We start from the raw sequence: 19,608 nt of genomic DNA on the forward strand, positions 1-19,608 counted from the left end.
TCCCGTCGTGCCCAGCAGGGGCCCCAAATGGATCCAGTGATAGGTTTGATTGAGGTAAGTCAACCTTGACTTTATCCGAACCTTTGCAAAGCAACACTGAGTGATCACACTGCTGTTGTTTCTGAGCTACAATCAGCCTGCTGGGGTTGGTGTTGCCTGATTCTTGCTACTGCAGGACTGGGATTAGGCTGCTGGTGTTACTGTGTTGGGTTCAGGCTGCTGGGATCAGTCTGCTGTTGTTGTTGTGCTAGGATGAGGCCGCTAATGTTGCTGTGCTATGACTAGTCAGCTGGTGTTACTGGGCTGGGTTCAGATTATTGGTGTTACTGGACTGGGATCAGTTTGTTGGTGTTGTGCGGGGCTGAGATCAGGCAGTTGGTGTTGTTGGTCTGGGGTCAGTTTGCTGATGTTGCTGGGCAGGGATGAGGCTACTAGTGTTGCTGTGCTGTGACAAGTCAGCTGGTGTTGCTGGGCTGGGCTCAAACTATTGGTGTTACTGGACTGGGATCAGTTTGTTGGTGTTGTGCGGGGCTGAGATCAGGCTGTTGGTGTTGTTGGTCTGGGGTCAGTCTACTGCTTAGACAATTTTTCAATTCTCTGGATGTGGGCTTCACTGGAAAGAGCAGGGTTCATTGCCCATCCCTTGTTGCCCTTGAGAAGTTGGTGATAAGTTGTCTTCTTGAACTGCAGCAGTCCATGTGATGAAGGTACATTATCAGTGCTGTTTTATAGGGAGTTCCATGACTTTTCCCACAACAATGAAGGAATGGAAATATATTTCCAAGTCAGGTGTGTGGGTGTGTGTGCTTGGCGGGGAACCTGGAGGTAATGCTGTTCCCATGCACCTGCTGCCCTTGTCTTTCTAGATGATGGAGGTTGCTAGTTTAGGAGGTGCTGTGAAGGAGACTTGGCAAGTTGTTGCACTGTATCCTGTAGATGGTACACACTGCAGCCATGGTGTGCCAGTGGTGGAGGGAGTGAGTGTTTAAGCTGGTAGATGGGCTGCCAATCAAGCTGATAAGTGCTTTGTCCTGGATGTCAAACATCTTGAGTGTCATTGCAGCAGCACCTATCCAGGCAGGTGGAAAGTATACCATCCCACACCTGACTTGTATCTTGTAGACGGTGGAGAAGGTGAGCCATTTGCCACAGAATATCTAGTTTCTACTGATGAGAATTATTGCTAGGAATTTCCTGAGGGCTTCTCACAATGGAAGATCAATATAGGGCCCATGTGTTAATACACCTGAACACCTAAATAGGGTATCTGCAGACCTTACCGTGAACTTATAGTGACAGATAGGAAATTCTCCAGGTGGAGGTTTTCCCCCATCAAATGAATGGATCAAGACAAGGATACAAAAAAATCCGTCTCCTGGTGTTACTGGGCAGGGACCAGCATGGTGCTGATGCTGGGTTGAGCACAGGCAGGTTGTCTTAAGGACATATGACTCATCCTACCAAATTACCAGCCCTTTGTGAAGACTAAAATCTGCCCGATGTGTACTACATCGCCACCTATAGAACAAGCAAGAACCAGAGCTTTTTGAAAAAAAAGTATAAAAGAGGCAACAGCACTATTGTGTGGAAGAACCAAGAATAGCAGGTGCCACTGCTATCCATTCGATTTCATAGACCAAAGAAGCACATGCACACGACAGGCTGTTCTAAAATTTATTGAAAAGATCTTTTCATTGTGATCATTATAGATAGCACAAGAGGGTTGATTCCCCAATTAAGCAGAAAATCAAAGCAGCGAGCTTTCAATTTCCTGATCAGCACTCTTTGCGAGCACCCAATCAGCAAATCAGCTCCCAGTTCTGAAGAAAAGCCAAATGTGCTAAAGATGCAGTGGCAGAGAGTGTTTTTCGTTAATTACATTCCAATCTTCACATAGGAGCTCGAAGTTCCCTAGCATCCTTGTGCTTCAATGTTTTTCCACTTTAACAATCTCCATTCTTCACTATCTTCACGTCCTTATTGTATTCCCTGGCGGCAGAGGAAAATAAAACATTTTAATGTCACCAATGGTTGGCATAAGAGTGGCTGAGATTGCAAGGAATGACCATTGCTCCAAGTTTAAGACAATGACCCCAAAATTCTGCTTTTAGCATAAAGTTGTGACATAAACAGCAAGACGTCAAGCAGAGTGGGACTAACCAGGAGCCAGTCTATAGGTTCAGAATCCATGTTCGGAAACAAAAAAAAGAGGTGCGACATCACAGGAAAGCAGGTAGGTGATTGGCTGGTAAGTATTTCCTTATCTATACTAGGGATTTTTAATCAGGGGAAATAGAACATAAATTGAAATAAGAATGTAAGCACAAGCAAGACTAGAGACATTAATTAAAATTTAATCAAGAAACTAATTAGTTAAAACACGATAAAGATGCTGAGCAGATGATGTGTTGCAGATGCAGTATGCAGGAGCTGGTGGATAATAGCATAACCCAAGGCAAACACATCTGCAGTAAGTGTCTGTGGCTCAAGGACCTTCAGCTCAGTCAATTAATGAGCCGGAGGCTGAGCTACGGACATTGTGACACCCTTTAGACTAGGGTCTTCTGATTTGGTCCATGGTCAGGAACAGGAATGTGTGACTGTGAGTGAAGCAGGTATGGAAAAGAAAACACAAGGTAGAAATGGAGTCCTTGCAACTTGTATGGATCAGCGGGGGCTGCAGGGTGGATGAGCGAACTGGCTGTGGCACAGGAAGCCATTTAAATGGGGGGAATAACTAGGAATGCAGTGAAAGTAGGGGACAGTATATTCAAAGGTAGTTCAGAGAGTGTCCAGAAGGTTGTGATGCCTGCTTGGTGCCAGGGTTTGAGATATCTGCTTGGGGCCGGAGAGGAAAGATCCAGTTGCTGTGGTCTATGTGGGTACCAATGACAGATAGGACTAGAAAAGAGGTTCTGCATCGGGAGTATGAGCAGGTAGGTGCCGTTAAAAGCAGAATCTCAAAAAGTTAATTTCTGATTACCTGAGCCATGAGCAAATTGGTGTAGGGTAAAGATGATTAGGGAATTAAATGTGTGGCTCAAAGATTGGTGGCGGAGAAATAGGTTTCAATTCATGGGGTAAGGGCACCATACTGGGGAAAGTGGGAGCTGTACCGTTGGGATGGTCTTTACCTGAACTGTGCTGGGATCAGTATTCTGGTGAGTTGTATAACTAGGGCAGTAGAGAGGGCTTTAAATCGTGGGGGCAAAGGATCAGGTGATGGAAGATATGTTAAATTACAGGGAAAGGACAAGGCAAGAGACCAAGGTAGCATGGCAGGAAGGAACAGAGAGTATAAACTTAAGAGTGCCTCTAGCATTCATAACAAAATGGATGAATTGTTACCTCAAATAGAAATAAATATTTATGATCTGATAGCCATGTCTCTGTAATGGCTGCAAGGTGACCAAGGCTGCGACCTGAATATTCAAAGGTACTTGACATTTCAGAAGGACAGGAAGCTAGGAAAAGGTGGTGGGGTATCTCTTAAGAATTACATTAGGGCTATAGTGAGAGATGACCTCCGTTCTAAAGATCAAGATGTAGAATCAGTTTGGGTAGAGATAAGAAATAGCAAAAGGTAAGAAGTTAATTGTGAGAGTAGTTTATAGGCCCCTGACAGTAACTATACTGTTGGACAAGGTATACAGGAAGAAATAATGGGGGCTTGTAAGAAAGGTACAGCAATAATCATGGGCGATTTTAATATAAATATAGATTGGATGAATCAGATCGGCAAAGGTAGCCTGGAAGATGAGTTGATAAGAGTGTTTTCGGGACGATTTCTTAGAATAGCACGTTCCAGAGCTGAGAGAGCAGGCAGGCTATTCTAGACCTGGTAGTTTGCAATGAGGCAGAATTAGTTACCTCTAGTAAAGGAGCCTCTCGGTAGCAGTGATCATAACATGAAGAATTTTGTATTCAGTTTGAGGAACAGAAGAATGGGTCTAAGACAAGTGTTTTAAACTTAAAGGCAATTACAAGGGTATGAAGACAGAGCTGGCTAAAGTGAACTGGGAAATTAGGTTAAGGGGTAGGTCAGCAGAGATGCAGTGGCAGACATTTAAGGAGATATTTCATAACACTCAAAGATACATTCCAGTGAGAAAGAAAGACACTTGGAGAATGATGCACCATCCACACCTAACTGAGGAGGTTAAAGGTAGGATCAAATTGAAAGAAAAAAAAGCATACAATTCTGCAAAGTAGAATTCTGTAGGTCAAAAGATTGCTGAATTTTAAATTCTGTCCAAAGAAAGACTAAAAAATGAGGGAAAAATTAGACAGAGAAAGCTAGCTCGAAATACAAAATGAAATAATAAGAGTTTCTACAAGTATTTAAAAAGGAAAAGAGTAGCAAAAGTGAGTATGAGTCCTCTAGAGAGCAAGTCTGGGGAACTAATAATGGGAAATAAGGAAATGGCGGAAGTGTTGAACAGATAGTGTCTGTCTTCTCTGCAGAAATACTTGCAACTCAAGAGGTGAAAGGGAGGGAGGAACTTATATCAATTACAATCACCAGGGAAAGGGTACTGAGAAAACAATTAAAACTAAAGGATGACAAGTCCCCAGAACTTGATGGACTTCATCCTAGGGTCTTAAAAAGAAGTTGCTGGAGAGATAGTAGATTCATTGGTTGTAATTTTCCAAAATTCTAGATTCTGGCATGGTCTCATCAGATTGGAAAATAGCAAATGTAACTCCTCTATTCGAGAAAGGAGGGAGACAGAAAGCAGGAAACTACAGGTCAGTTAGCCTAACATCTGTCATAGATAAAATGCTAGAATCTGTTAAGGAGCTTATAGTAGGGCATCTAGAAAATCTTAATTCAATCAGGCAGAGTCAACATGGTTTTGTGAAAGAGAAATCATGTTTGACTAATTTAGAATTCTTTGAGAAAGTAACAAACAAATTGATGAAGGGGAACTTGTAGATGTAGTGTATTCGGATTTCCAGAAGGCATTTGAATAAGGTGCCACATCAAAGGTTACTACACAAAATAAGAGCTCATGGTGTAGGGGGCAACATATTGGCATAGATAGAGGATTGATTAGCTAACAGGAAGCAGAGAGCAGGGATAAATGTGGGTTATTTTGGATTGGCAAGCTGTAACTAGTGGAGTGCCACAGGGATCAGTGCTAGGGCCTCAACTATTTACAATCTATATAAATGACTTGGATGAAGGGACCAAACGTATGGTTGCTAAATTTGCTGATGACAAAGATAGGTAGGAGTGTAAGTTGTGAGGAGGACATAAGGAGGTTACAAAGGGATAGATTAGGTTAAGTGAGTGGGCAAAAATTTGGCAGATGGAGTATAATATGGGAAATTGTGAACTTGTCCACTTTGGTAGGAAAAATAGAAAAGCAGTATATTATTTAAATAGAGTGAGTTTGCAGAACTCTGCGGTACAAAGGGATCTGGGTGCCCCTGTACATGATTCACAAAAAGTTAGCATGCAGGTACAGCAAATGATTAGGAAAGTAAATAGAATATTGTTTATTGCGTGGAGTGTAGAGCATAAAAGCAAAGAAATTTTGCTACAGTTGTGCAAGACATTGGTGAGACCACATGAGGGTACTGTGTATAGTTTTGGTTTCCTTACTTAAGAAAGGACATAAATTGCATTAGAAACAGCTCAGAGAGGTTCACTTGACTGATTCATGGGATGAAGGGGTTATCCTTCGAGGAAAGGTTGGACAGGTAAGTGCTGTATCCATTGGAGTGAAGAATGAGAGGTGATCTTATTGAAACACAAGAGACCCTGAGGGGATGCCGAGAGAATGTTTCTCCTTATGAGAGAGACTAGAAACCGGGGACAGTTTAAAAATAAAGGGTCTCCCATTTAAGATGGAGATGAGAATTTTTTTCTCAGAGGATCATTAGTCTGTGAAATTCTCTTCCCCAGAGAGCAATGAAGATGAGGTCATTGAATATTTAAGGCTGTTAGATAGATTCTTCATTGACAAGTGAGTCAAAGAATATAGGGGGTAGACAGGAAAGTAGATTTGAGGCCACAATCAGATCAGCTGTGATCTTGTCAAAAGGCAGTGCAGGTTTAAGGGGCCAAATGGCCTACTTGTGCTCTTAATTCTTATTTAAATAAGAGTCGTCATACGAACATAAGGGTAGAAAAATCAGACATATCCCAAGATTGAATTTTTTTTTAAAAATCTGGTTTCTTACCAATTGTGCAAGCACAGCATACACTCATTAGGAAACGTTATGCCATTTGTTCCGCATACTGGAACCCGATCCCGTGAGCATACTGGTGCAGAGTACTGCACACAGTTAGGCTAAAACGAGAGAAAAATAGAAGCATGTTCAGTAATACTTGAAAAAAACTGAGATAAAGATCAACCTCCAGGAGCAATGTGAAAGTAGACAGGGAATTATATTAAAAAGCAGGAAGTCAGTTTAGCAAAAATACTCAAGTCAGGAAGTATCTGTGGAGAAACTGAAGTCAGTCATTTGACATTATGCCTTAAAATCCATCAGTAACAACCTGCCTTTATACAGTGACTTTGATGCAGTAAAACTGCCAAGATGCTTCACAGGCAAGATTTGACACTAAGCCACAGAGATATTAGGACAAGTGATCAAAAGTTTAGTTGAAAGAGTAGGTGTTAAGGATCATCTTAAAAAGTTGAGGCATGCCCACCAGTGGTGAAGCAAATGAAGGTCAGGGATGCACAAGAGGCCAGAATTGGAGGAATGCAGAGTTCTTGGAGGGTTGTAGGGCTGGAGGAGGTTTATAGAAATAAGGAGGAGCAAAGCCATGGAGGGATTTGAAGTCAAGGATGAGAATTTTAAAAATTGAGGCATTGCCAGACCTCAGTCCCGTTCTCTCCAGAGGCTGCCTGACCTGCTGAATATTTCCAGCTTTTTCTGTTTTTGTTTTAAGACTTCCAGCATTTGCTGGAATTTTGCATTTTGTATGTTGAGACTCTGCTTCCAGTAACGCTTCATTCAACAAGAATTCTCATTCAATAAGAGTATAGATCAGAGAACTGGACATTGTAGTCTGTGCATCCTGTTTCAATTTACTGATCATAATCACTGGGGGAAAGAGGGAAGGGGAAGAACAAAGCAAAATCAGGCCTTTCCTCATCATATAAATCTCAATCTACAATTGAACCTATTTATATTGTGCATATTTTCAAAAACTTGCATTGTAAAGCAGTATACATCACCTTGCTGAAGTAGCAAGTTTATCAGTAAGGATAAAGATTGCAGGAATCCATAGCGGTCATTGGCAAAAGTGGATGCTATGGATAGAACCATGTATATTCAGAGATTTATTTTATGTTGGAATGGAAAGAGGCAGAAAAGATAGTTACAAAACTAGCAAAGAGTGCATTGACACTATTATAGGGAGTGTTTATTGTAATCTCAGGAGAAGCTAGGTCACAATGAGTGGCCCAGACAGGGTGTGTGCAGGAGGGGTGGTGGGAGTACTTGGAGGTGGAAAGGGGTGAGGTAGATGGGTGTAAAAGAGTCTTGTGTGCGCTGCTGCACAGTTCTCAGTTGAAACTCTTTCTGTACATGGTATAATGAAACTTGCATTTCTAAAACATCTTTCACAGCTTCAGGACAACCCAAAGTGCTTCAGTTAATTAAGCACTTTTGAAGTATAGTCACTGTTGTAATGAAGGAAAAGCAGCAGCCAATTTGCAAAAACCAAGATCCAACATATAGCAATGTGCTAATGACCACACACAGTTTGAGATATTGGATAAAAGCAAAATACTGCGGATGCTGGAAATCTGAAACAAAAACAAGAAATGCTGGAATCACTCAGCAGGTCTGGCAGCATCTGTGGAAAGAGAAGCAGAGTTAACGTTTCGGGTCAGTGACCCTTCTTCGGAGTTCCGAAGAAGGGTCACTGACCCAAAACGTTAACTCTGCTTCTCTTTCCACAGATGCTGCCAGACCTGCTGAGTGATTCCAGCATTTCTTGTTTTTGTTTGAGATATTGGATGTTGGATAAACATTGGCCAGGTCACTGGTGAGAACACACCCGCTTTCCTTCAAAATACTGCCATGGAATTTTTATTTTTACATCCACCCGAGAGGGCAGATGAGACCTCTGTTTAATGTCACATGCAAGAGATGGCACATCAATAGTGCATCACCCCTTCAGTAGTGCATGGGGGTGTCAGCCCAGATTGTGTGCTCAAAGCTCTGGAACTTCAACCCATAACCTTCTGACTCAGGTGAAAATGATACCACTGAGCCACAGCTGACACTCAAATCACAAACATGGAGGACACCAGGAAGGGTTGTTACATGGTGAGGAACATGTGGTGGGTGGTTGGAAGGGAACTAGACAATGGAGACAGGCAAGATTTTACAAACAGGTTACCCAGTTTGCATCTAAATCAATCAAGAACAATGTTAATTGTGGACAAATACAAAGACACATTGGCATACCAATGTATGTTAGTATTAATACTTGTGTTGAAGTGAGGGCCAGATCCATAAGTATTTGGTGGTAGTAAGGACAGCAGTTACAAGGATGGCAAGACTTGGTGTATTGGGGATGGGAGGAATGATTCAACTAAAGCACTTAGATGAGCTATTCACAGAATTCTGGGAGCTAGGGGCACTGGTGGTTGATGCTGCACCTGCTACGTGTGTTGCTGCCCAGGTGGTGATAAGGGATGGTCCCTCATGACGGTAAAGTTGTGCAGCAAGCAATGGACAGTAACAAACTTGGATACCCATTCAAAGGTGCTGCCAAATGATTCAAGGAGAAGACATGTTTGAGCACACAATTGTCCGTTTGACTGTTTCTGTAGGCAGTCTGGTTCTCATCACAAGGCAACTCTGCAATCATACCCAGGTACTCAACAGCAGTCATGAGCAGAGTTTGGAAGGGATAGTCCTCATCACCCAACCAGCCAGTAACCTGACCACCTGGTTGGAATAAAGGTGGTATAGATCACTGGCAAAGGATTAATGAGTCATGACTACTGCCAGGAAACCAGGCAGACTCCTGCATGCTGTGATGCCAATGAATGTAAACCAGCTGTACAATGAGGGAGTGGAATCCCTTTATATTGATGAAGATACCAGGATAGTGATGGAGAGCAGTGAGGGTGCAGTCTGTGGTACCTTGCATCCTGCAGATACCAGCAAAGCAGGAGAAGCCTAGTGTACTGCCATAATAAAAACAGAAAGTGCTGGAAATACTCAGCAGGTCAGGCAGCATCTGTGGAGAGAGAAAGAGTTAAAATTTCATGTCTGTGACTTTTCAGATTTCCAGCATCCGCAGTATTTTGCTTTTATTTTAGTGCTCCATCATCCTGCTTTACTCTGTCCATGATGACCTCCCTGGTACAGCGATGGATTGCAAACTGGAATATATTGCTGATGTCATCTGCTGCAGCCGGAACCTTGACAGCTACAGGCAGTGTTTACCATGTTCTGGTGTGAAACTACAGTTGGGGGTGAAGTAGGTGACCTAGCTTGGTGGCCGTCTCCTTTGTGAAGTGAAGGCACCCAGGATATTCCTCCCCAGTGAAGTCCATGTGGGAAATGTGCGCTCAGAAGACCCCTGTTGCAAGTTTGGCGTCTTTAGCCTTGCCTTCCTCCTCCCTCTGCTCCCAGCCATCCCTTCTCTCTTGCTTGCTGCTCCCCCTCTTCCTCTAGCCCTGAAGGCAACACTATCAGATCACCCATGACTACAGTCAAAATGTTTAAGGCAGCCAAAAATTTTCAACACCAGCAAAATCTTCAGTAGCCAAACATTAGTGTCAAAAAGTAGGCCAATAAATGCCTTGAAGCTAATCAGCAGCAATGCTCCCTTTGAGTTGCACAGGTGCATGGCTGTGTGCCAATCTTAAAAGGGGCATGTGTTGCAACAAGCAGACTGCCAACAGCAAATGTTGGAAGTTAGAGGGAACATTAAACAGCAGCCTAAAAGAAAAAACATCAATAAGCCTGCATGTAGTGGATGAGCCCTTAAAATGGTGAAGGGTTCTTCCTGTCTGTTTGCACAAGTTGCTGAGCAAGTTTATCATGTGGCAAATCAGGTCCTGAGGCAGCCCAATATCTCAAGGGACATACAAGTGTAAGACATATAAATAATTTTAATAGCTCATTTTAATACTTCTATGGCACACCCTGAAAACTTACGAAACAGCTTTGATCAATATAGTGGGCAGTGAGCTTACCCATGAAATAAGTGCATGTGCCTCCCATGCCATTGTTGCTAGTCAATTGCCTCTTTTGTACCTTAAAATGGGCATGGTACCATCAGATTTCTAGGCCGGGGATGTCTGTTGGTTCATCCTTTTCTATGTCCATATAACATGAAACATTAATAAAGCAAATTAGGACACAATATTGTCAAACCATTTGAGGTCAAATCTCCAGAGGACATGAAGGTTTATAGTGCTCTGGTCAAACTGCACAATTCAGGTTACCATGACAGAAGTGGTTGGGTGAAGGGAGCCATCCAAGTTCTAGAGATTGCAGAGGACAGTAATTAAAGAAAACATTGCATTGTATCATTCCAGACCTCAGGACATCCCAAAGCACTTTACAGCTAAAAAGTACTTTTGAAGTATACTCACTGTTGTAATGCAGGAAAGACAGCAGCCAATTTATGCTTCCACAAACAAATGTGATAATGACCAGATAATCTGTGCAATGTTGATCAAGGAATAAATATTGGGCAGGACTCCAGAGTACCGTAGAGGAGGAATTCATGGAGTGTATGCGGGATGGTTTTCTGGACCAATACGTTGAGGAACCAACTAGAGAATAGGCCATCCTAGGCTGGGTATTGTGTAATGAGAGAGGAATAATTGACAATCTAGTTGTGCGAGATCTCTTGGGGATGAGCAACCATAATATGATAGAATTCTTCATCAAGATGGAGAGTGACGAAGTTGATTCTCAGACCAGGGTCCTGAATCATAATAAAGGAAACCACGAAGGTATGAGGTGCGAGTTGGCTATGATGGATTGGGAAATGTTACTTAAGGGATGACAGTGGCTAGGCAATGGCAAACATTCAAAGAGTGCATGGATGAACTGCAACAATTGTTTATTCCTGTCTGGCGCAAAAGTAAAACGGGAAAGGTAGCCAAACCATGGCTTACAAGGGAAATTAGAGATAGCATTAGATCCAAGGAAGAGGCATACAAATTTGCCAGAAAAAACAGACCTGAGGATTGGGAGCAGTTTAGAATTCAGCAAAGGAGGATCAAGGGATTGATTAAGAAGGGGAAAATAGAGTACGAGTGCAAGCTTGCGGGCAACATAAAAACTGACTATAAAAGTTTCTATAGGTATGTGAAGAGAAAAAGATTAGTGAAAACAGTCAGAAATAGGGGAATTTATTATGGGGAACAAAGAAATGGCTGACCAACTAAATGAATACTTTGGTTCTGTCTTCACAAAGGAGGACACAAATATCATACCAGAAATGTTGGGGAATACAGGGCTTAGTGAGAGGGAGGAACTGAAGGAAATCAGTATGAGTAGAGAAATGGTGTTGGGGAAATTGATGGGATTGAGGGCCAATAAATCCCCAGGGCCTGATAATTTACATCCCAGAGTACTTAAGGAAGTGGCCCTAGAAATAGTGGATGCATTGGTGGTCATCTTCGAAGATTCTATAGACTCTGGAACAGTTCCTACAGATTGGAGGGTAGCTAATGTAACCCCACTATTTAAAAAGAGAGGTAGAGAGAAAGCAGGGAATTATAGACCAGTCACCCTGACGTCGGTAGTGGGGAAAATTCTAGAGTCCATTATCAAAGATTTTATAGCAGAGCACTTGGAGAACAGTGGTAGAATCAGACAGAGTCAGCATGGATTTATGAAAGGGAAATCATGCTTGACAAATCTACTAGAATTCTTCGAGGATGTAACAATTAGAGTTGATGAGGGACAGCCAGTGGATGTGGTTTATTTGGACTTTCAGAAGGCTTTCGACAAAGTCCCACATAAGAGATTAGCGAGTAAAAATAAAGTGCATGGGATTGAGGGTAGTGTATTGCGATGGATGGAAAATTGGTTGGCAGACAGGAAACCAAAGAGTAGGAATAAACGGGTCTTTTTCCGAATGGCAGGCAGTGACTAGTGGGGTACCGCAGGGATTGGTGCTAGGACCCCAGCTATTCACAATATACATTAATGATTTAGATGAGGGAACTAAATGTAATATCTCCAAATTTGCAGATGACACAAAACTGGGTGGGAGGGTGAGTTGTGAGGAGGATGCAGAGAGGCTTCAGGGTGATTTGGACAAGTTGAGTGAGTGGACTAATGCATGGCAGATGCAGTAAAATGTGGATAAATGTGAGGTTATCCACTTTGGTAGCAAAAATAGGAAGGCAGATTATTATCTGAACAGCTATAAACCGAGAGAGGGGAATATGCAACGAGACCTGGGTGTTCTCGTACACCAGTCGCTGAAGGTAAGCATGCAAGTGCAACAGGTGGTAAAAAAAGCTTCATAGCGAGAGGATTCGAGTACAGGAGCAGGGATGTCTTGCTGCAATTATACAAGGCGTTGGTGAGGCCACACCTGGAATATTGTGTGCAGTTTTGGTCTCCTTATCTGAGGAAGGATGTTCTAGCTATAGAGGGAGTGCAGTGAAGGTTTACCAGACTGATTCCTGGGATGGCGGGACTGACGTATGAGGAGAGATTGAGTCGCTTAGGATTAAATTCGCTGGAGTTCAGAAGAGTGAGGCAGGATCTCATAGAAACATATAAATTTCTAACAGAACTTGACAGGGTAGATGCAGGAAGGATGTTCCTGATGGTGGGGGCATCCAGAACCAGGGGTCATAGTCTAAGGATACGGGGTAAACCTTTCAGGACTGAGATGAGAAGAAGTTTGTTCACCCAGAGAGTGGTGAGCCTGTTGAATTTACTACCACAGAAAGCAGTTGAGGCCAAAACATTGTATATTTTCAAGGAGTTAGATATAGCTCTTGGGATGAAAAGGATCAAAGGATTTGGGGAGGAAGCGGGAACAGGTTACTGAGTTGGATGATCAGCCATGATCATAATGAATGGCAGAGCAGGCCGAATGGCATATTTTCTGTTTCCATGTTCTTCAAATAGCATCATGGGATCGTATATATCCATCTGAGAGGGCATACAGGGTCTCAGTACTGCACTGAAGTGTCAGCCTGATTTCGTGCTCAAGTCTCTGGAGTGGAGCTCAAACACAAAACCTTCAATTCCATAGCAAGAGTTCTGCCACTGAATCAGATAACACGAGTGAAGCTGATCCCCAGTGTTAGTGAGAACAGCTGGAGGCACAACTATAAGTTTAAGCCCCCCCCAAAAAGAGACACTTTTAAGGAAAGCTTTGAAAGAACTTGGATAGCAATAGATTTTTGAGGCAAGGGATCAAGGGATACGGAGCAAAGAAGTTGAGGTACAGATCAACCATAATCTAATTGAATGGAAAAACAGGTTTAAGGCTCTGAATGGCCTTTTATTCCTATACAAGATGCTGAACTGGACAGAGAAAGTAAACTCAAGACAGCAGCAGAACAAGTCAGAATTGTGAAGGGCAAGTATTTACTTATACAGGAGTGTGTTTAGCATCTACCAACGAATGGCAGGAAGAATGGTTGAGGCCAGGACACCAAACTCGGAAGAGATCAAAAGGGATGAAAGGCCTTAATCATGGAGCCCATTTGTAATCCTATATAGAAAAGAAATAGGAAGATTTGTTTTTTTGAGAAGGTCCATTTTATTAACCTATGATTGCCATGTCTAGTATATTCCCACAGTGAAAATTGGTAGCCTGCAAACGTTCACATTTGAATTGAATCCACATAGTGTTTTGCATATCATATAAAATTCTAAAAACAACCTAATTAAACATTATCTTGTCCTTTCACCCTCCTTGACTTCTTACAAAAAAATCCCCTTGGGTACAAAATACTTAATCATTCTTTACTCCTGCTTTACTGAGAGAGGTCCAAACATATAACTTAAAACTATTGACATCATTAGCTTTAAGTTCTTTGAGCAATACCCTCCACAACCTATTTCACTCGCTTCTAGTCATGAGGTCACACGAAGCCTATTGCAGAGTTTACTAGAATCCAGTCTCTGATTGAAGTAACAGATTCAACTTCACACCTAATTACACATTTCACTAAAACAGTGGATCTCAAATTGGGGTCTGTGGACACCTGGGAATCCGCTGAGACCTTCTACGGTCGGTGACACAGGGCCGGCCTTACAGGTGGGGATGTGGATGACTGCCCATAGTGCAGTGGTCAAGAGAGCACACGAATGGAGTGTTCTGCTCCCCTCGGGCATCTGCTCTCCGAGCACTGCTCCCCTTGTGCTCCTGCTCTCCCCATCCTGGGCTTTCCTAGTGGTCCTGCTCCCCTCTTGCTTTCTCTGCTGTGTTCTCTTCATGCACCTGCCAAGGATAGACAAACTTTGCAGTAAGAAGCAGGCATACTTATTCACTGAAAAGCACTGCAGAAATGCAAGTCTTTCATTTTATTTGGAAGTTAATACCAGTTTTCTTAAAAGCCTTAACCATAGAATGGTTACAGCACAGAAGGAGGCCATTTGGTCTGTTGTGTCTATGCCAGCTCTCTGCAAGAACTATTCAAGCTATTCCCACTCCCCCACCTTTTCCCAGTAGCCCTGAAAATTCTTTCTTCAAATAATTACCCAGTTCTCTTGAAAGCCACAACTGAATCTGCCTCCACCACACTCAGGCAGTGCATTTCAGATCCCAACTACTTACTGCATAAAAACTTTCTTTCTGTCACCTGTTTCTTTTGCCAGTCACCCTAAACTGATGTGGTCTGGTTCTCGATCCTTCCACCATTGGGAACAATTTTTTCTCCTTATCTCAGACCACATGATTTTGCACAACTCTACCAAATCTATTAAACCTTAAACTCAAACTCTAATACGGTTAACGCCTACAGATATACAACATACCCACGCTAGCATGCACACACATGCAAATAGGGAGGGAAAAGAGAAAAAAAGATAAGTAGAACAGTTTGAGGCAATATGTTGTTACTGTTTCTCAAGCTCGCTGTAGTCCTTGATTGAAGATATGGTCTTGCATTTCATTGGGGCCCGGTATTCTTCATAAACCTTGTTCACGTAGGAGATTTTTCTGAGTTTACATGTCTTCAATGGTTTCAGTTCACTGAAAGATGAGCAGGCAGGAGAGGAGAGGTCTTCTCAAACCAGGAGCTTTGAGTTCAAATCCTTTGTTGGAAGTTCAAATCTCAACAGCCAGCTAGTCATGTGACTGAAACTGATCTGACCAGTTCTTCTGTGTATTGGGGAAGCAATGACTGGGTCCATTTTGTTCCAACACTGCTAGTACTAAGCAAATGTCCTTCCATGCAGGGTCTTGCAATTTTAAGTTTTAATGTTCATGTGGCAAATTCATGTGTGCCTCAGTCTTGGCAGGTGGGTGGTTTGCCTGACGCTATTATAAAACCCAGGATACTGTATGCCTTATTAACCTTTCTCAACCTGCCCTGCCACAATTTGTGCACATATAACCCCAGGTTCCTCTGTTCCTGCATCGCCTTTAGAATGGTACCCTTTATTTTATATTGACTTTCCTCATTCATCCTACCAAAATGTATCACTTCGCACCTCTCTGCATTAAATTTCATCTGCCACGTGTTTGCCCATTCCACCAGCATGTCCTCTTGAAGTCTATCACTATCCTCCTCACAGTTCACAATACTTCCAAGTTGTGTGTCATTTGTAAATTTTGAAATTGTGCCCTGCATACGCAAATGTAAGTCATTAATATAGATGAAAAAAAATTGGATTGAAGAAACAAATTTAATTTCACACCTAACTAAGCATTCCACTAAACCAGTGGATCTCAAACTGGGGTCTGCAGAACCCTGGAAGGTCTCAGCAGATTCCCATGGGTCTGCGACACAGGGCCAGCCTTACAGGTGGGCAATGTGGATGACTGCTCATAGTGCAGTGGTCAAGAGAGTGCGCGAGTGGCATGCTCTGCTCCCCTCAGGCATCTGCTCTCTCCAAGTGGTATTAACACTGACCTGGGGAACCCTGCCATATACTGTCTTCCAGTCTGAAAAACAACTGTCACTACTACTGTTTGTCTCAGCCAACTTCATATCTATGTTTCCACAGTCCTTTATTCCATGAGCTTCAACCTTGCTGACAAGCCTCTTATGTAGCACTTTATCAAACACCTTTTGGAAGTCCATGTACACCATATATCAACTGCATTACCCTCAATGCTCTGTTAATTCATCAAAAAATTCAAGTTAGGTAAACATGATTTTCCCTTAAATCCATACTGGCTTTCCTTAATTCATCCACATTTGTTCAAGTGACTGTTAATTTTGACCTGGATTATAGTTTTTAAAAGCACTGAGATTAAACTCACTGGCCTGTAGTTGCTGGGTTTATCCTTACCCCTTTTTTGAACAAGAGTGTAATATTTGCAATTCTACAGTCCTCAGGCACCATCCTTGTATCTAAGGAGGATTGGACGATTATGGCCAATGCCTTTGTAATTTCTACTCTTATGTTCCACCATAACGTCAGATGCATCTGATCCATTCCTGGTGACTTATCAACTTTAAGTACAGTCAGTCTTTCTAACACCTCTTCCTTATCACTTGTTAGCCCATCCAAGTATCTCGACTACCCTCTTTCACTACAACTTTGGCAGCAACCTCTTCCTTGGTGAAGACAGCTGCAAAGTAGTCATTTAGTACTTTAGCCATGCCCTCTACCTCCCTGTGTATAATCCCCTTTTATGGCCCCCAATCGGCATCACTCCTCCTTTTACTGCCCTTTTACTATTTGTATACTGATAGAAGACTTTTGGATTCCCTTTTAAGTTAGCTGCCAGTCTCTTCTCATACACTCTGCTGCTCTTATTTCTTTTTTCACTTCCCCTCTGAACCTCCTATATTCAGCCTGATTTTCACTTGTATTATCAACCTGACATCTATCATATGCACCTTTTTCTGCTTCATCTTTCTGTTTTGTCATCCAGGGGGATTTGGATTTGTTTGCCCTACCTTCGACCAGTCGGAATATACCCAAACTATCTCTTTAAAGGTAGTCCATTGTTCAATTACAGTTTTGCCGACCAATCTTTGATTCCAATTTACTTGACCCAGATCCATTCTCAACCCACTGATACTGGACTCTCCTTCAACTAATTATTTTTTCTCTACATTGCTCCTTGTCCTTTTCCATAGCTGATCTAAACTTTATGATACTATGATTACTCCCTAAATGTTCCGCTGACACTTGATCCACTTGCCTTAACTCACTCCCTAGAGCCAGATCCAGCAATGCTTCTTTCCTCCTTGGACTGGGAAGATACTGATGTAGAAAATTCTCCTGAACACACTTCAGAAACTCTGCCCCCTCTCTATTCTTTACACTTACTATCCCAGTCTATATTAAGATAATTAAAGTCCTCTATTATAACTAATCTAGTTTTTCACATGTCTGCAATTTTCTTGCAAGTTTGTCCCTCTACATCTTTCCCACTAGTTGGACAGTATAGAATACAGCCAGTGGTGCAATGGCAACTATGTTTTCTTAACTGCAGCGCTTTGGTATTATGGAATATTAGAATTTATATGGCGGGGTGTGGGAGGGGGGAGGTGGTCGTGATTACTAATCCATTTGAAAAGGGGTCCTTCAACCAAAAAAGAGTTTGAGAACCACTGACGAGAAAAGATATTGGTACTTACGGTTTTAACCGATGCCTCACCCTTTGTATCGATTGGTTGAACAGCCAGTACTGGAAACAGAAAAAGACGTTAGTTGGGTCCCATTGTGTATTGGACCCGCTGATAAAGTCAGCAAGATTCCCAGACAAATCTAGAGTCCGCATTACCCCATTTCGTAAGAGCTGCATTAAATCAACGGACTGCATCTCCCACATTATCATACCCAAACTCAATGGCAAATGTGCCCAATATTGGAGACCAGGACCACTTAAACAAGTTGCTCCTTTAACCATTAAACCTACAGTAATTGCCCCTACCACTAAGTAAAAAATATTGACAAATGCATCGCAGAGTGGAAATTGATTTCAAACCCTCAGTTACAGCTCCCACTCTTGCACTGTCCATTTTAACGCGCTCTCCACCAGAGGCGGTACCTGCAGCGCAGACCGTCATCATCACAAAAAACCCCATTCTTTGCTCACTGATTGAATTCCATAGACGGAGCTAGAGTGGCGCCGCCCGGGGTTCTTTATCCCTGGTCCAGGGGAGGCGGGCTCCGAACGCCTGTACCCAGCAAATCACACAAAGGCAATAGTTGCTCAAAGGATTACATTGACAGGCTGAATATCAAAGACACACCCACTACAGTAAACTAATCTGAGACCTAAAGATTCTGACCTAACCATCACTCTATTCACAAGAATGCAATCCTTCTTTATAAATAATGCAGTGGATTATTTCTGTGCCTCACACTTGAAATGATGTAAGTTAACCAGTGATTATAGTTAACGGGACTAAAAAGAAAGACTTGCACTTATATGGCAACATTCACGACCTCAGGACGTCCCAATGCGCTTGACAGCCGATAAAGTCATAGAGTCATTTATGGCACAGAAGGAGGCCATTCAGTCCATCGAGTCCATTCCGGCTTGCCACGGAGCTATGTAGTTAGTCCTACACCCCAGCTCAGTTCCCATAGCCCTGCAAGTCTATTTCTCTCAGATGGCCATCCAACTTGCTCCTGAAGTCATTGATCATCTTCACTTCCACCACGCTTGAGGGCAGCAAGTTCCAGGTCATTACCACCCGCTGCATAAAAAAGTGCTTCCTCATATTTCTCATGCATCTTTTTCTCAAAACTTTCAACCTGTGTCCCCTAGTCCTTGTACCATTTGTTAATGGGAAATGATTTTCCTTGTCTAACTTATCTAAGACAGTCATAATCTTGTACACGTCTCTTAAATCTCCACTAAATCTCATTTGTTCTAAGGAGAACAAACCCAGCTTTTCCAACTTAACCTTGTTACTAAAATTCTCCATCCCTGGAACCATTCTAGTAAATCTCCTTTGCACCTTCTCAAGGACCTTCACACCCTTCCTGAAGTTTGGTGATCAAAACTGGATGCAATACTCCAGTTGGGGCCTAACCAGAGCTTTACAAATGTTCAGCATAACTTCCTCGTTTTTGTACTTGTCATGAAGACTCCACCTGCCACGAATGAGGCATATTAATTTTGTCACATGAAACATTAATTTTTAAACTGTTGCTGGACTGAAGAGATGAATTGTTTAAAGAGATCAGCAGTGGCTGGAAAAATTTGCATTCTAAGAGATAGTTGCCTAGGAAAAGACAATGGTCTGCTCCCTGATCCAACTAACCCAAATGGATTTTGATCACCCGATATTGAATGTGGAACAAGCCAGCATTCCATTCCCCCCTACCCCACCCACCACTGTAGGTGTCTGCTAAGATGAAAGGAATCCACAAAAACGCAGGAGAGTTTGTTAAAAAAGCAACTAGTCACATGACTAACCTGCTGGCCCAGGGTTTTTGAATTGTGTTCAAAGGGCAGTTTGAAGACAGAGACTGCTTTGAAGACAAAAGAGAAGGAAG

General features: G+C 42.4%; 1 protein-coding gene across 2 annotated transcripts; it reads right to left on the minus strand.

Annotated features, from left to right (window-relative positions):
- Nucleotides 1–1,666: 1,666 nt before the first annotated feature.
- On the minus strand, nucleotides 1,667–18,242 carry LOC137368737 (trypsin inhibitor ClTI-1-like). Of its 2 annotated transcripts, none has more exons than XM_068028923.1 (4): nucleotides 18,149–18,242; nucleotides 17,736–17,785; nucleotides 6,190–6,299; nucleotides 1,667–1,989 (listed from the first exon to the last, which is right to left on the minus strand). In XM_068028923.1, exons 1-4 carry the CDS (start codon nucleotides 18,183–18,185, stop codon nucleotides 1,944–1,946), a joined length of 243 nt encoding a protein of 80 aa, XP_067885024.1. In that variant the 5' UTR covers nucleotides 18,186–18,242; the 3' UTR covers nucleotides 1,667–1,943. The 2 variants fall into 2 exon arrangements, with proteins under 2 accessions (XP_067885024.1, XP_067885025.1); XM_068028924.1 differs by lacking the exon at nucleotides 18,149–18,242 and adding an exon at nucleotides 18,086–18,145.
- Between the last annotated feature and the right edge of the window lie 1,366 nt (nucleotides 18,243–19,608).

Source organism: Heterodontus francisci, chromosome 4 (genome assembly GCF_036365525.1).
Source record: "Heterodontus francisci isolate sHetFra1 chromosome 4, sHetFra1.hap1, whole genome shotgun sequence".
Taxonomy (NCBI): domain Eukaryota; kingdom Metazoa; phylum Chordata; class Chondrichthyes; order Heterodontiformes; family Heterodontidae; genus Heterodontus; species Heterodontus francisci.

What these genes read in the sequence shown, in the direction of transcription:
- LOC137368737 (XM_068028923.1), bottom strand. Translation starts at nt 18,185, where the DNA reads ATGGGGTTTTTTGTGATGATGACGGTCTGCGCTGCAG. An exon ending in GATGACGGTCTGCGCTGCAG is followed by an intron (nt 17,786 to 18,148) that starts GTACCGCCTCTG and finishes TTCTGTTTCCAG; the next exon opens with TACTGGCTGTTCAACCAATC. An exon ending in ATGCTGTGCTTGCACAATTG is followed by an intron (nt 1,990 to 6,189) that starts GTAAGAAACCAG and finishes CTCTGCCGCCAG; the next exon opens with GGAATACAATAAGGACGTGA.